General features: G+C 39.5%; 1 protein-coding gene across 2 annotated transcripts in view; it reads right to left on the bottom strand.

Annotated features, from left to right (window-relative positions):
• Positions 1 to 13754, bottom strand: part of akt3a (v-akt murine thymoma viral oncogene homolog 3a) — a 103940-nt gene extending 90186 nt beyond the window's left edge. The window contains exons 1-2 of one of the 2 annotated variants that reach the window (XM_066678995.1): positions 13315 to 13754; positions 1915 to 2338 (exon numbers count right to left, since the gene is read on the bottom strand). In XM_066678995.1, coding sequence (XP_066535092.1) covers positions 1915 to 1960 — 46 coding nt within the window. In that variant the 5' untranslated portion in view covers positions 1961 to 2338; positions 13315 to 13754. The remainder of the gene's footprint in view (positions 1 to 1914; positions 2339 to 13314) is intronic. The other variant, XM_066678996.1, reaches the window with a different exon arrangement.
• Positions 13755 to 15023: the final 1269 nt, after the last annotated feature.

Below are 15023 nucleotides of genomic sequence, written 5' to 3'. Positions count from 1 at the left end.
GGCAAAGTGCAGAGCAGCCAGTCAGAATCTACATATATCAGCCTTCAAATCACAGCAACAAGAAGTCTGTTTAAATCAGAATGACAAAACGAAGGTGATAAATGACTAAAAATATTCATATATTCACATATTTATAGGCAAGAATACTATGGAACAACAGCAGAACTTTGTAGAATCCTTAAGCCTTAAAGTATGTATCTTTACCCAAGTTCTACAATTAACATGATTTTTTAAACCTGAAAAATAAATACAAAAGTTTCTATTTCCTATCTGAAAAATAAACTTTTTCACTGCAGTGTCAGTGTATGAAACAGGCAGCAGCTGAAAAGAAGCAGTCTTTAGGTCAGCTACACAAGAGAACTATTGCAAAAATACAGATGTGCTTGTATCATCCCACTTTTTCAACCTTACATTTGGAAATACATGGCTGTGTGTGAGACAATTCCATTGGGTGAATTGGGGGTGTGTGGATGGGGTGACTGTCACAGCTCACATCAGGCATTAAACATCAACATCCTACTGTATGGATTTTTCTCCATAAAAATAAAAGTCTTCTAAATCAATTCAACTGTGGCAGCTCCAAGTCACGGTTCCATAACTCAGCTGAAAGTGTCAGTGTTGGGGCTGTGGAGCTTGGAGTGGAGTAAACATGCATAAACTCACACCTGTGACACCCATACAGAGAGAGAAAGAGAGGGAGATAGAAAGAAAGTGGCCAGTATAAAGGCAGAAGCGTTCCCAAACATTGTAAACAAAAATCCACACAACGTATCTAATCAGTGAATTCAATGACTTCAAGGATCAACCATGTGTTTAATTGCATATATACAGGTTGTAAAATCTCCAAATTAAAGCAATAGCAAAAGAATAGCAGGTGCACATGAGCCAATGGCCATCCTGGTCAATGTCAAAACTTTGGAAGAGCAACCTGTAGAGTGATGATGATGATGATGATGATGCATTATCCAATATAATTTGTTGTGTGTTGGAATGGCATTCGTGACTGAAGATCTAACATCAGTATCAGACTCCAGTAACACACTTGTGGGTAAATACAATTAAATAATCATTGCAACATTCCAGCATCTAGTCTTAAGCCTTTCTGGAAGGATATGCTGTTAAAGCAGATAAATAATGATCCCAAACTCCCAATGTTTACCTCTGAACTTAGACAAAACCCTGGAGGAGAATGAGGACAAACGTTTTGCACATACAGTGTAGAGACAAATGGCATTTCTAAGTAAAGTTGCCACCTCAAATCCGTGTACACAGCAGCCTGACCTTTACAGACAAGTCTGATTCCAATACTTGTGAAAGTGGAAATGCATCCAGGTGGGTTTACACAGCATGGCACATGCAATCTGCAACTGGAATAAAGTTTTAAGTTATGGAGACTTGTTCTAAACACATAGAACAACACTATTTTACACACGGCCACGGGCCTTGCTGTATGACTAGAGCTTGCTCTTAGCCTCAGTCTATGTGTATATGTGCACCCAGGCGTGCAGGCATGTTCAGAACCCAAGCCTTCAAAAGGTAGCAGGCACTGGAGAGAGAAACGATGTAAACTGGTCTGAATGCAGCACTCAGAGACACAGACACATAGACAAAAGCACACCCTCACCTATACGTACAATAACATGTGTTCACTCTGGTGCTTTCCTTGCATGGATATCTAATGAGAAAATAGAGTTACAGACACCCACACACAGAGGCACACCCACGCTACCCGGCATCCAGCACAAGCAGACAGAAGCCATGCTGTGGCATACTACAGCAGCAGAGCCCACCCATGATAGAGGAACCAGTCCCTGGAGACACAAACGCACTCTCACTCTCACACTCAGGCTCACTCTCGCACACAGCCAAGCCCCATTAGTTAACCGAGCCTCTGAGAGCGGCCAAGGCACTTACCCCTCTTCTGCACCCAGCCTTCTTTGACGATGGTGACATCGCTCATGATGCCTCTGTCACGGTGTGCTCTCCGCTGCTACACGCCAGCTCCAGAAGGAGTGGGGAGGTGTGGGGTTGGAGGGGGGGTGGTGGAGGAGAGGAGAGGAGAGGAAGAGGGGAGGGGAGGGGTCAGCGTTTCACTCACTCCCTCCCTGACTGGTGCTCTCCCTCTCTCTCTCTCTCTCTCTCTCTCTCTCTCGCTCACACACACACACACACTTGCACTCTTTCTCTCTGTCGCTTCTCTCGTCGGTTCACTCTCTCTCTCTCTCCCTCTCCTGCCGAAGCCGTTATGGAGGCTTTCCCCTCCTTCCGACACTTCTCTCTCTCTCCTTGCTTGCACACACTCTCCACAGACCTTCCCACTCCTCAGCAGTGAGTCAGCCTAGAACAAACACACACACAGAAAAAAAATGGAATGCATGGATTGTTCGTTCTCGACCCCCTCATCCCCTCCCATATTCTTACCCAACCGGCAAGCAAGTCTGAAAAACAAGCCTGCTGGTTCCATCTCCCCTCATTCATCTTCACCACCTCACACACTTCATCCCTGTTTACTTTCAGAATGTGCTCAAGAGCCAAGTGGATACCACAGCATTTATATCACAAATCCTACAGAGAATGACTTAGGCTGCTATGTTTAGCAACAGGGCAGAACTCCTGTGAACATTCCAATATAAATAAAGCCTTCTATCAAGTAGAATGCCAAATGGGATTTATAATAAGAGATTCTTTTTTATAGTAACTGTATGAATAACTATAATCAAGTAACTCCTCTTTGTGCTGCTCTGATCACCCTTATTTTTCATTTAGCATATATAAAACAGAAAATGACCTGGTGAGTGTGTGATGCCAAGTGATGGACTGGCGCCTTGTCCAGGGTGTGTGTTCCCACCTTGTGCACAGTGATCCAGGTAGGCTTCAGACCTGAGCACGCTAAATCTTAACAGAAAATGGATGGATGGAAGATAGATACACTATTAATGCTCTATATGATAATATCTGAACTTCAGCTCCTGTAGCAGATTTCTAAAAATAATGTGACAGCAGAACTACATCATTTTTTAAACCAGTTGTTGCAAGTTTTTTTTTTTTTTGGGTCTGGTGCTTTGGAGCTAAAAAAAAAAAAAAACATGTAATGAGCCACAAACTAACAAAATATAATTTGGGCAAATAAGATGCAGAAATGTTGTATAAAAGCATAATTATCGTTAATTAAACACTCTGGCTTCTTCTCCACAGCTTTCATATCAGCAAAGATAATTTTCTGCCCAATTTACCATATCATTGCTGTCCAAAGAAAAACATTTATCTCCACTTTTCATTCCATGATTTAAACACAGCAGCCAGGTTAGTGTTATCTTCACAATGTGTGAACATTTCATGATGAATGGACCAATAGAAATACACAAAAAATACTTGGAATAAAATATTTGTACTTTGATTTCCACTGAAAGTTGGGGTGTTTTTTAGGACTGTCAACTTTGTGAATGAGTCATGCATTTTGATGGTGTGACCTTCTTTGAACTCATTTTATTTCAGGCTCTAGGTTGATTTAAAATCTAATTCCTTAAGGTTCACAGCTCAATCACTGATGCATATTTAATGAGTGGGTGCGTAACGTGACTTAAACACAGGAAGAAATGGTAACATCCTCAATTCCCTGTATTCCTATATATATTACAACACAGCATTCTGAATAGCAGTTATCTGGACTGGCAGGAAATATTGACAGATCATTAATATTCAGCATATAAGGCATGCTGCATCTTTTCCTCCGGCATGTCTATTATAGATTATTAAACAATGTTTAGTGTACAACATAAAGAGAAGCGGTTTTCCATCTCTGGACTCTTACCTACTCTCATCACTTTGCTTTCAGATATGAGGAGATGTATTCAATGTACATGTGAATTCATGTAAAACAAGCTTATCTACTCTCCAGAATGTGCACTTTGCCTTACGGCTATAGAATCGTGAACTGACCTCTTGACTTATGGACTTGAACTTCAACTAGTGACCACAGAGCTATGCGGTAGGCTCCTGGTCAATAAACATGAATTCTAGTCTCATTAAAACAGAATGGTAAAGAGAACTATAATCGGTATTCCTAGTACTCCAGCAGAAATAGATTTTCAATAATGTCATGAGTCACACTGTACACTCAAACCCACACACACAAAAATAAGTTAGAAAAAATGTTTTCCAGTGTCAGTCATTTACAATTTACAAAGATGGGAATAAACTAAAGCTACAGGAGAGATACAGTACCTACATGTATTGATCCACAACAGTACGGCGGCCTCTATGGGCACCAATTTCAATAATCAACTAAGCAAAATTCTGACCCTCTCAACTCACCCATGCACTTACAAAACAGACACATAGGGCAACAAAAAGTAAGATAACGTAACACTCCTTATTATAAAGCAGAATAAACAATCTAATAAACAAAGACATAGTCTTGTTATTTTCCGCTCAAAACAAACAAGCCTATAAAAGATTTTATTATGGTATAATTTAGAGAGAGCAAGGGAGGTACACTTTTAAATATTTTTAACTCTAAGAAACAATTCTATTTGGCTCAGGGACCCGCATTTAAGCACACACCCAATTTAATCTTCATTATATTATTCCTATTCAACAACGTTAAAGTCAGGTTTTTAAAACAAGTGTAATATGGTTCCTAAGTGGTGCAGCAGCCTAAGACTTGGCCCTATCATCAGGATGTTACTGATTCCATCCCAGGGGAGGTCTCAGCCACCCAAGACCAAAAGTCATAGACAGCACAACCGGCCTTGCTCACTAGCCGGGAAGGACAGCCACTCATCTCATCTCTCTGCTCATGCTGCTAACTAGCTAGGTGTCTGTCTGCTGATGTGACAGATCTGGGCAGTTTTCATTCTCCTCCAGCACATCAAGCCATTCAGTGGGGTTCTGTTAGTGGCAGTTTGAACAGAAGCAATGGGCCTTACATGGATACACATGTTTGTCATTTCTGTGTCAATTTTCTGACCGATCTGACTTATTTGAACCAGATCTTTCCTTGTGATTGTATAGAGCATGGCTGTGACATGGTAATTAATTAAAAACTTTGTGTGATCATATTTTTTATAACCCCCCCCCCCCTATACACTATATAAAATGTGTATAGATGTCAAAAACTAAAAGGAGTATGCAACAGCAAGTTATTGTTATAACTCAAATATTGTTATAATACTAGCATGAAACTGAGAAAGTAGAATCTTTTAAAATTCTAAAATTGATAGACGAAATACAAAATAAATACACAATTTTAAAAATGAAAAATTATCCAGAAAATTAATCAATGAACAAATTAATGAAACAAAAAATAACTCTTAACTAATGCATACAAACTCATTACATATTATTGAATAAATACAAACAGATATTTCAGAAATTAACGCCTATGGACATGAACAGAGCATTTGTCAATTCAGCTAAAAATAGTAATGTAAACTTAAGTGAGAAAATCTGGGCTGAATAAAAGGCTCCTCGTAGGAGGGACCTGTCAAAAAATAGTCTGAACTGCATCTAAATGCAACATAAATCTGTTATTTGATAGAGGCCTTTTAATACAAGTGACCAAACAAGCATCAATGAGGTCCTTGTTCTTTGATTTGTAGCAGGAAAGTCTTATGAGGTGAGGCCAAGCTGTGTGAAGCATCAAGGCTGCTGTCGTGATCTGACTGGAATGTTCAATTCCAAAGATGCTCATGTATCAGGGGTGGGAAAAAAAAGGCACTGAGATAAAGCTGGATTGGGTTCAACTACACTCCCTCAAGGGAGAATTTAGCTTGTCTAAAGAGAACTTTTGTTGTTTCTCCTTCAACAAGCGTACTTTCCCATACTTATTTCATACTATGATATTAATTAATGTTTTATAGAGTGGTACTGAAAGAATTTTTGCTGCCGTTGATACACCACACTAGAGTTACTGCGTACATCGTTGGAAAATATTCTAAATAAATAAATAAAACAAGCTAATCAAAAGAAAGGGAGGATGTCAGCTTGGACGAAGCTCTTCCTTCGTCAATGTTGCCTTCCCCAAGGTCGTATAAGTCCATTCGATGTATACTGTGGCGGTTCTCTATATACCTCTTTCAAAAGCCATCTACCTCCAGTATGGCTGAGCTCTGAGAGCACAACACATTCAGAGTCCTTGTACACCAGCACTTCTTATAGCTGGAGACAGTTGTGACTCAGTCTGACGCACTGCCCTTGTCTGTATGGCAAAGCGGTGGAGGAAATGTATCGTGCTATTCTACTCCACCCCCTCAGCTCCTGCATATCCCTCTTCTCTCTCTCTTCCCATCTTTCTCCCTCTCTCTCAGACTGATAGAAAGCTTAGTTCCATTTCCATCAAAGACATGGTCCTGCAGATGTAAACCTGTAATATCCATTATATGGTATTGTCACACTAAGTTTGCTGAAAGATTTAGCTATATATTAACATAAAATTATGCATAATTAAGTAAATCTCATCTTTAATATACATTACACTGTATAATTTTGTTACTGCATGTTTGTTTTAAATTAATAAGTTGCTGCAAGTTGTTGTTGCTAGCGAACAAGGTGTTAATTATAACATTATTAACATTAATAATGTCATTCTATCGGGTTTTAGCCTTGGGAACCTTGTAGTGAACATGACATAACTGAGCAATAGAACACGAGAGGGAGTGCTATAACGTGCAACAATGACACTCCTGGAATGTCTCTCTCTCTCACACATTGCAGGGTCGAAACTAACTGTGGTTTAATGAAGAGCAGAAATAATAATGAAACAGTAAAATAGCACCACTCCCTGCAGTATTTAAAAAGACAGAAGCCTTAATCATTTCATTCAAATTGGGCTTTGTACTTATTATATTATCCTGCTCAAGCAAGCTCCCTGGAAAACTCACAGCCCTTCAAACTTAGACTATCACGATGTTTCAGAGCATTTTTTGTCAAAATGTTATTGTTAGCAACGTGACAAATCACTGAAAAATATTTGAATAATCTCAAGATCATACTATTGCAACAAAATAAATGTAAAAATGCATTTCATTATAAATAGAACATTTTCAAATGTTCAGTAGAAGAAATCTATAAAGCTTTGTTTATTTTGTAAATAACAGTAATTTACCAAGACTCAGATATAGTAGTCATGTATTAAAAATTATACTGATGTCATAAATGATACAGTACTGCTGCAAAGCCTTACTTCAATGGCAATTGATCATTACAATGAAGTGAATATTATTGCAGAGCAATAACAAATATGAATGACCTTAATATTTGAATCACTCACTGCTGGCTCAATGAAAGATCACTTTTAGAACTGTTCTATTCTAACCATTTTATCCCTGTCAGAGCATTAATGATTAATTGTATACCCAGATACTTTGATATGATTACTGATTATTTCAGTTCAGAATCATGAGCATAAACTTGGAATTGGTCCCTCTGTGTTTCTATAAGACCATCCACCATTCTTGGAAGGCCTTAAAGTAAATTATGACAAATTATGACTCAATTCTATTCGATCACAAAAGAGTTAGTGAGGTCAGAGCCGGTTTCACAGGTGCTTTAATGTATATAACAACACTATACTATATTGTAAAATAATATCATATTGTATTCTGTAGAACCAGAACCAAGGAAACCCAGACCAAGACATGAAGCCTTAGTTCATTAATCCTCCTCCACCAGAATTGGCTGATGGCACTATGTGTTTGGGCATGCAGTGTAACTCTGGTATCCACCAAACTAAGATTTAAATGCTGTTATTATGACAGTTACAGTTGATCAGGGCAACTCCAGCAACACAAAATATTGATGATCTCACTTGTTGTGAAGGTGGTATCATATAACAGTACCACATTGAAAATCACAGAGCTATACAACACTTGCTGTATCTATTCTAACCTATTATACCATCTACATTTATCAGTGGAAATTGTATGGCTATATGCATTGATGTATTCATGTTAGCAAGGAGTGTGCCTGAAACAGCAAAACACACTAATTACAAATGGTGTTCTCATGCCCTGGCCATTTACTCTATCTGTATTTCCTTTACCTTAAATTAACAATAGTATTTACAAAATGAATTGAAGCTAATTTCTTTCAGTAACACTTGAATAAAAAAGTAATGGGAACAAACTAGCCTATGTAAAGCTGCTTAAATTAAGAAAATGTGTGAGTACAAGAGAGTGTTCTAAATCAAAACAGTCCCTGAATAAATACTCATGCCTGCAAACATGAGCCAGTGAAAAAGCAGGCTATAGGCTAGCTGTCACCCTAAAATGCCTGCATTTCCTTTCCCCCTTTTTTAGCTCAAGTCAAATGCCAATATCAGCAAAATGATAAACTGCAGAGAATCTATATGCACTGTGCATAACTACAGTAAGCTGCAGGACCAGCATATTAATAATCACTTCAAAAGGTAACATCTCACTCACTCTTCCTTGGATTACATTCTTATCTAACACAAAACTCCAACACTTCCTGCAGAACAAATCAGGAAGGTGCCTTAGTAAGATACTCTTGGATTCTGCAAACAGGAGAAAGCTTTGCTCAAAACCATTCTGATCGCCAGGTTTGAAGATATGGGATTTCCCCACAGCCGGGACACTGCCATGAACATCTTTACACAGAGAACCAGGCACAGACTACTAATGAGTGAGCCGAGGGCTAAAAGGGATGTCACATGGACTGCAGGTTAGGTCATCCAAAAAAAAAAACAAAAAAAACAATAGACTTAAAAGTATGTGCACATACTCATAGTACAATAGTACGTTCTGCTGAGATAACTGTACACCTGCTGGTACAAACTAAACTTTTATTGCTTTAAGGCTGTAAATGGCTTCCGTTTACCCAACTCATGTAAATGCTGATTCAAAACAAAGGCACCCACAGTCACCCATGTGAACAAGAACATGAACATGACTGTTGTTTTTCATTTCTATAGTGGCCTGGGCGACTGTGGTTATTGTGTTACTCAGACATTGTGACAAGCCATGTGGCTAAACCACGTGACTGACAGTTAACCAGTAATGTATGGTCAACAAGTCTAATGTGCCAAGGAAGTAAGAGTGAATGATAAACTAATACTGTATGTAGCTGGAGAAATAACACACTTATTTATGACAACAGGGAACGGAGTTCAATCCCCTCCTTCCGATGTTTACAATTACAGCAGTAAAAATATCATTCATTACTTAGCACTGCTGTAATTGACTACTTTTTGACAGCAATGTTCTCTTTTATGGACTCAAACGTAAGATTAATTCAGTGAAAAATCCTTTAAAGCAACACTGACCCATGCATCATATAAAGGACCTGTATAAAGACTTGTCAGTGTCCTAAATTCTTGAGCACACAAACATCATTTCAAATGATAAAGCACCTTATACCACTCTGGTTAAGCACAAATACAATAGAGCTGTAGGCCTGAAACAAACTGCGGCATCTCTTTAAAGCTGTAAATGGTTTCCATTTACCTAATTAATGTAAATGCTGTTTCAGAACAAAGGGAACCCACAGCTTCCCTTCATGAATCTGGTCTGCTCTAGCTCACCCCGAAGAGAATACTAAGCACAAACAAAGAGGATCCCTTCGCCACTATAACTAGCTGCCTTCTTGGAACATGCCTCTGTAATTCAGCTTTTGTAAAACCAACTTTATTGCAAAATAATTACATATTTTCATGTACTTTGTAGCTTCCTAGTGTGGTGAATTATTATGCATCATAATGCATTACTGGCTCTGCACCTAGCAGTTTTGTAGGCCAAAAAAACCAAAACAAACAATAAACACCCGCTTCAAGGATCTGTACAGTAGCAGGAAAACATCTTTGTACACACTGTAGAGCTTTGTGAAAATTATTATAAAATATAAATCATGATTTTTTTTGACAGAAATGTAGGTTAGATCATTTTGTCAAAACTGATCAACATGGTTATCTAAATTTGACCATAACTCTTGGCAGTAAAACTGCCTGCAAACCTGAAGCCAAGGCAGCAGCAAAACAAGCCAGTAAAGTTCTCAAAGACCTCTGATGAACCATGTCATCATGACTGTTTTTCTGATATGTTCCTCCACATCCCTCAAGGATGTGTTTACAAATGGAAATAAAGTCCTAGTAATATGATACTGCTTCAGGAAGCTTTTAGGTTTCATTTATTCAGCCACTCAAATTCAGTTTTCCCAGGTATCTCAGCCAAATATCAGAGCTGTTTAGTTCTGTCAGAGACCACCTTTAGAAGCAGTTAATCCTGAATTCATCAGGTGAAGAAGAAAGGCAAACTGCAAACACTTTCAATAAGACCAACAGAGAAGACTTAACAAAAAAAAAAAAAAAACACCAGCTTGTTCTAAAACAACATTCATCGTTTTACCAAAACTAACACTACTATTAGAGTCTCTGCCTGGTAAAGTGTCTGAACACACAGCTGCCACACTTAAATAAGAAACAGCCTTGATTCAAATCTAATCATTGGTATGTAGCAACCAAGGTATGAGAGACTCTGGTAGCACTGACATACAAAGGCTCCTCTTCAGTGCTCTCACAAGCACAGTCAAGACTGCCTGGGCAAGCTTTACCTACACTCTTACTGACATAAACAGGAATACACTCACATCTTATGTTTAAATTTTACATTTCATTAAACACAGTAGATCATAGCATCTCACTCCCTGCAGCAGTATCTAGTACTTTTCAATACGTTTATGCTGCAAATATTTGAGTTGGTTGTAACTATTTTCCACAGTTGTTAGTTTTCAAAATCACGTGTTTATGCTAATTATATTAAACGGAAAGTAAACTGGCTCTTACAAAACAACAACACATCTTTAGAGGGCAGCAATGAGCAACGTACAAGTACTCGAGCGTAGCATGTTTCTCTCGTCATTTGGGAGTTAATGGATAGTGAGGAATGGAGATTGCTAATCAGTATTTAGAAAATCTTTCCATTTTCAAAAAGGGGCATAACTTGACTGCTTTCTTAAATCTAGAGAATAAGAGATATTTCTGTAGCATAAGAGTTACAGAATGCACTCTTCATAAGTTGCAACTTTGGCTTTGAGACATATGGCATTCACTGTTTGGTATGGTAGTAACCAGAATTATCACAACTTACAGTATATAACAGAGCTCAACATGGCTTAAGACAGTATAATCTTCTATCCTATAATATCAGATTAATCCGTAGCCAAATTACTGAACTGGAAATTAACATATAATGAGGGCGTCTACAACATTCATTCAGTGAATGTGGACGAGTCATACATCCAGTGCACCAGAAACTAAGATTGCAAACCAGAATGGAGGAAATGAAATAGTTCTGAATGAACACTGCAGGATGTGGATGTCTGTGGTCTCAGAGGAGTTCCGCTAATCTGCCACAGCCATAATTCAAAAAGAGACACATTCTTGCATTTATGCTTATGATTTCTCTCTGTCTCTCATGTTCACTGTAAAGAAAGCGGAACTGTGTCCCTACAAAAAGAAACAACTCATTTAATACTTGTTCTGTCAATACACGTTTGTTTTGCTGATTGCTTTGAGCGCTGCCTGGAATGGATGGAATAATGTTTATTTATGAACAAGATAAAGCATGCCCTATATCCCCATAAAGAACTCATTAGTAGAAGTCTGAACACGAACACATCAAATCCCAATTTCCTAAAACGAAATCATACGCATAGAAGAGTAATAACTTTCCACCTAATTTTACATTTAAACTGCTCTGCACCCCATCAAGCCTCTAAGACTACTTGTCCAACTTTTCACTACTGATGGGAATTGCTCAGGACATGTTGCAACAAACTGATCACAATTTGAGTCTGATTACAAATCGGACACACTCATGGTTAATATTAAAATACATAGATTTAATTCACGAAAGCAGTACAGGAACCTAGCTGTGGGTCAAGCAAGGTCCAAGATATAATTAAACAAAACACTTCCCGATAAGCTCTGTCACTTAAATGTATTTGTTTTTTTTAAGCCATCCTAACAGGCTGGATGCAAAAGAGAACACATGACTTAAGAATTCTTTTTATCAGCTTCCTTATTAGCTCCCAGATACAATATCACTGCATGGACCCAGCTTTTCTATGATCTAACTCAAAGATAAAGCCACATAACATACCCAATAACATAAAGGGTCTGTTTCTTAGGAGGATATCTGCTGCTGTTTCATGTCTTCCTTCTGGTCTAGATCATTTCAGCCAGGTAAGCAAACTTGAGCTGGTCAGTGCCCACCTGTCCCAGACTTTAGGAGCTGGAACAGAACTGAAACCCAAGGACTAGGCTGAAATGTCCTGGTTGTCATAATGACTGCTGACATAACCAAATGGACACAAAAGCACAGAGATGAGCCCTTGCCCTAAGACAAGACCCTTAAAGCTGTGTTTGCCTACATCTGTATCACAATGTGTTAGTCACTTGGGCATGTGCTGATCAGGTAGCTGCTTTTAAAATTGGACCCTGCCAAAGAAGAAAATTAAGGTCTGATTAATATGAACGCCACTTCTGTTCGCTAATCCAACAATTTCTATACTTTATGCGTGGCATCGATTTCCAGATACGTTTCTTTGGGCCCAGGGTATGTACTAACAATCGCGTCACACCATCATCATAAAGCATGACAGTCATCACAACGTCCAGATGCTGGTCACAATGCCTGTGTGCGCCGGTCCTAGTGTGTGTTTGTTTTCCTAGGATATAACTCAGCTGTGTTTTGCAACGACGCAACCACGATCATGGCTGACGAGACGAGCCTTCTAACCCCGTGTTGTTGTCGGTGCTTTAATTAGCGAGAGACTCGATGCCTGAGTAAGCACGGATAAACACTGTCATGAACGCGGAGCGTCACACATGTAAACATGTCACTTACTGTCTGTTTGAACAGACATCATAAGGACGCTCCTCTCGACGATTATCTACACGTTACCTGGGAAGGGGGAGTGTGAGAGAATCCTCAGTGTTTGATCTTCATTTGAGCCTGAGAGAGCTGTGCTATCAGAGGGCTTACAGCAGGTTGTCAGACTGCAGTGAAATCAGCACCAGCGACGGGTCTGTTTGCTTATGGAGGACAATCACTAGGCCGTGAAGCGGACGACTGCACCACCTTCTTCTGATGCTAATAACTCAGCCCCGCGCCGCAGCATCCATCAGCTCCACACTCCGCCTCTGAGCGGGTTTAGAGGAAAGCGGAGCGGCTGTGAACCTGCAGCGAGAGCCGCTCACTGACAACCGCAGCGGAGCGCCCTCTGCTTCCACCCGACTCTGTGTTCAATGTGTTTACCGTGTGCAGGGTTTGCTTTCGGTGTCTTTACGTTGTTTACCTGCAGGCGCTGGTGGTGGGACAGACCCGGGTAAACCCCCTTCTATGAGGCGGACTGCGAGCTCTTCCTTTGCCGCAAGATATGCGCTCAACGCGCGGAGAGTGAGGAGAGCTGACTACCGCTCACCAAACCAGCTCAGTCGCGGCGGCGGTGCAGCTCCTCTCCCCGCTGTCCGTCTGCCTGTCTCTCTGTCCGTGTGTCCGCCGGCTCGTCGCGCCGCCGCCGTTGCTGCTCGTTGTTGACTTTCAGGGTTGCTCGCTCCTTCGCTCACTCAGTGACGTCATGCGCCGCCGTCACTCCCGTGCGGGCTCCCGCTCCCGCGCGCCGCTCCGGTACGACCTGGCTAAGTCCGGTAGCTCTCGCGAGAAGTCCTTGTGGCTGAGGGGAGATGGGACTATGGCTCCTCTGCTTGACGTTTCCATTAACAACACCTGGGCCACCTCCTCAACTTTCCACCCTTATCTGCTTAACTCAACCGTGGGTCTTCCACAAAACAGGGTTTCTCCATTAGTCAATGTAAACCCAAAGCTGAGGAGTGTCCAATAGGAGTCTCCCTCATCTCTGTTTCTATGGTACAGGGTTGACTTTGGGCTTAGGTTTTCTGGCTAAACAGAGAAATCCTGCTTTGTGGAATTTAATAGCATGCATTTTACAAAAATATTTCCTAACCTTTTGCCTTTAGCCAACTTACTGAGTGTTAACAGATCAGGCAGTGTAATGGTGAAAGTAGTTGTGATTTGTGAGTAAATAAATAAATAAAAACATAATGCAGTGTTGAATGTTTTTATGTCAGTATAATGAACAGAGGAACATTAGCAGGGCTATAACTCACCAGGGCTGCAGAAACATTTCAAGGATTTTTTTATACTGAAGGTTTTTTATTTTTTTAATAGATATTTAGCCTATTTATCTCTTTAGATCAGAAGAGATACATGTTTGTTTATTATTTTGATTAATATGTTGCCTTGATCTGTGAATATCATTATTCATTATGAAAAAGATCATTTAAAAAAAATAATGAATTGGGTTAAACACTTTGAATGGTTAAATGTCTATTTTAAAAATACAACATGGGAGATAAAATTAAAGCCTCAGTTTTAAAAGTTCCAGGAAATGCCTCACTTTTACACTTACACACAATCAGCATGAATATCCTATTTTCCTATTGTTACATTAATCTTAACCATCATTCATTCTTATAGTAATCTGTAATGTGGAGAGCTATTTAGTTTCTAAATAATGTGCTAAAGTTTCTGAATTCAAAGGCTAAAGAGTTTAATTTTGATTGCCTGTAATTATAGTTTCTGTGGGTAGTCTCTAGCAGTGTGCTGCATACAGTATATTAGCCCATTAGCAGCATGTAGGCTAAGTAACATGCTTTTTACAGATCTCATTAAATGTACTTATGCTTAAGTGATTTAGGATGCCTATGTGTGGTGTCTCCTGTGTTCGGTTGTAACATGTCCTCAGCTCTTTCAAATTCTGATCTAAACTTAATGGCCAACTTCACTACCAGGCAAGCTTCACATGCTTTTCTATTAAAATGCAATCTTTCAATTGGGTGTCCATGTTCAGTATTTTGCATACTATCAAGTCATTATGCCACTCGTACAACACATCTTTTTGAATAAGCTGAGACCTAAATCTGAAACTGAAAGCCACAGAAATATTTCGAAATCACTAAAATGATTTCTGAAATCTCCCAGAAA

Source organism: Hoplias malabaricus, chromosome 8 (genome assembly GCF_029633855.1).
Source record: "Hoplias malabaricus isolate fHopMal1 chromosome 8, fHopMal1.hap1, whole genome shotgun sequence".
Lineage (NCBI taxonomy): Eukaryota > Metazoa > Chordata > Actinopteri > Characiformes > Erythrinidae > Hoplias > Hoplias malabaricus.
This window is presented reverse-complemented; position numbering and strand designations above follow the sequence as displayed.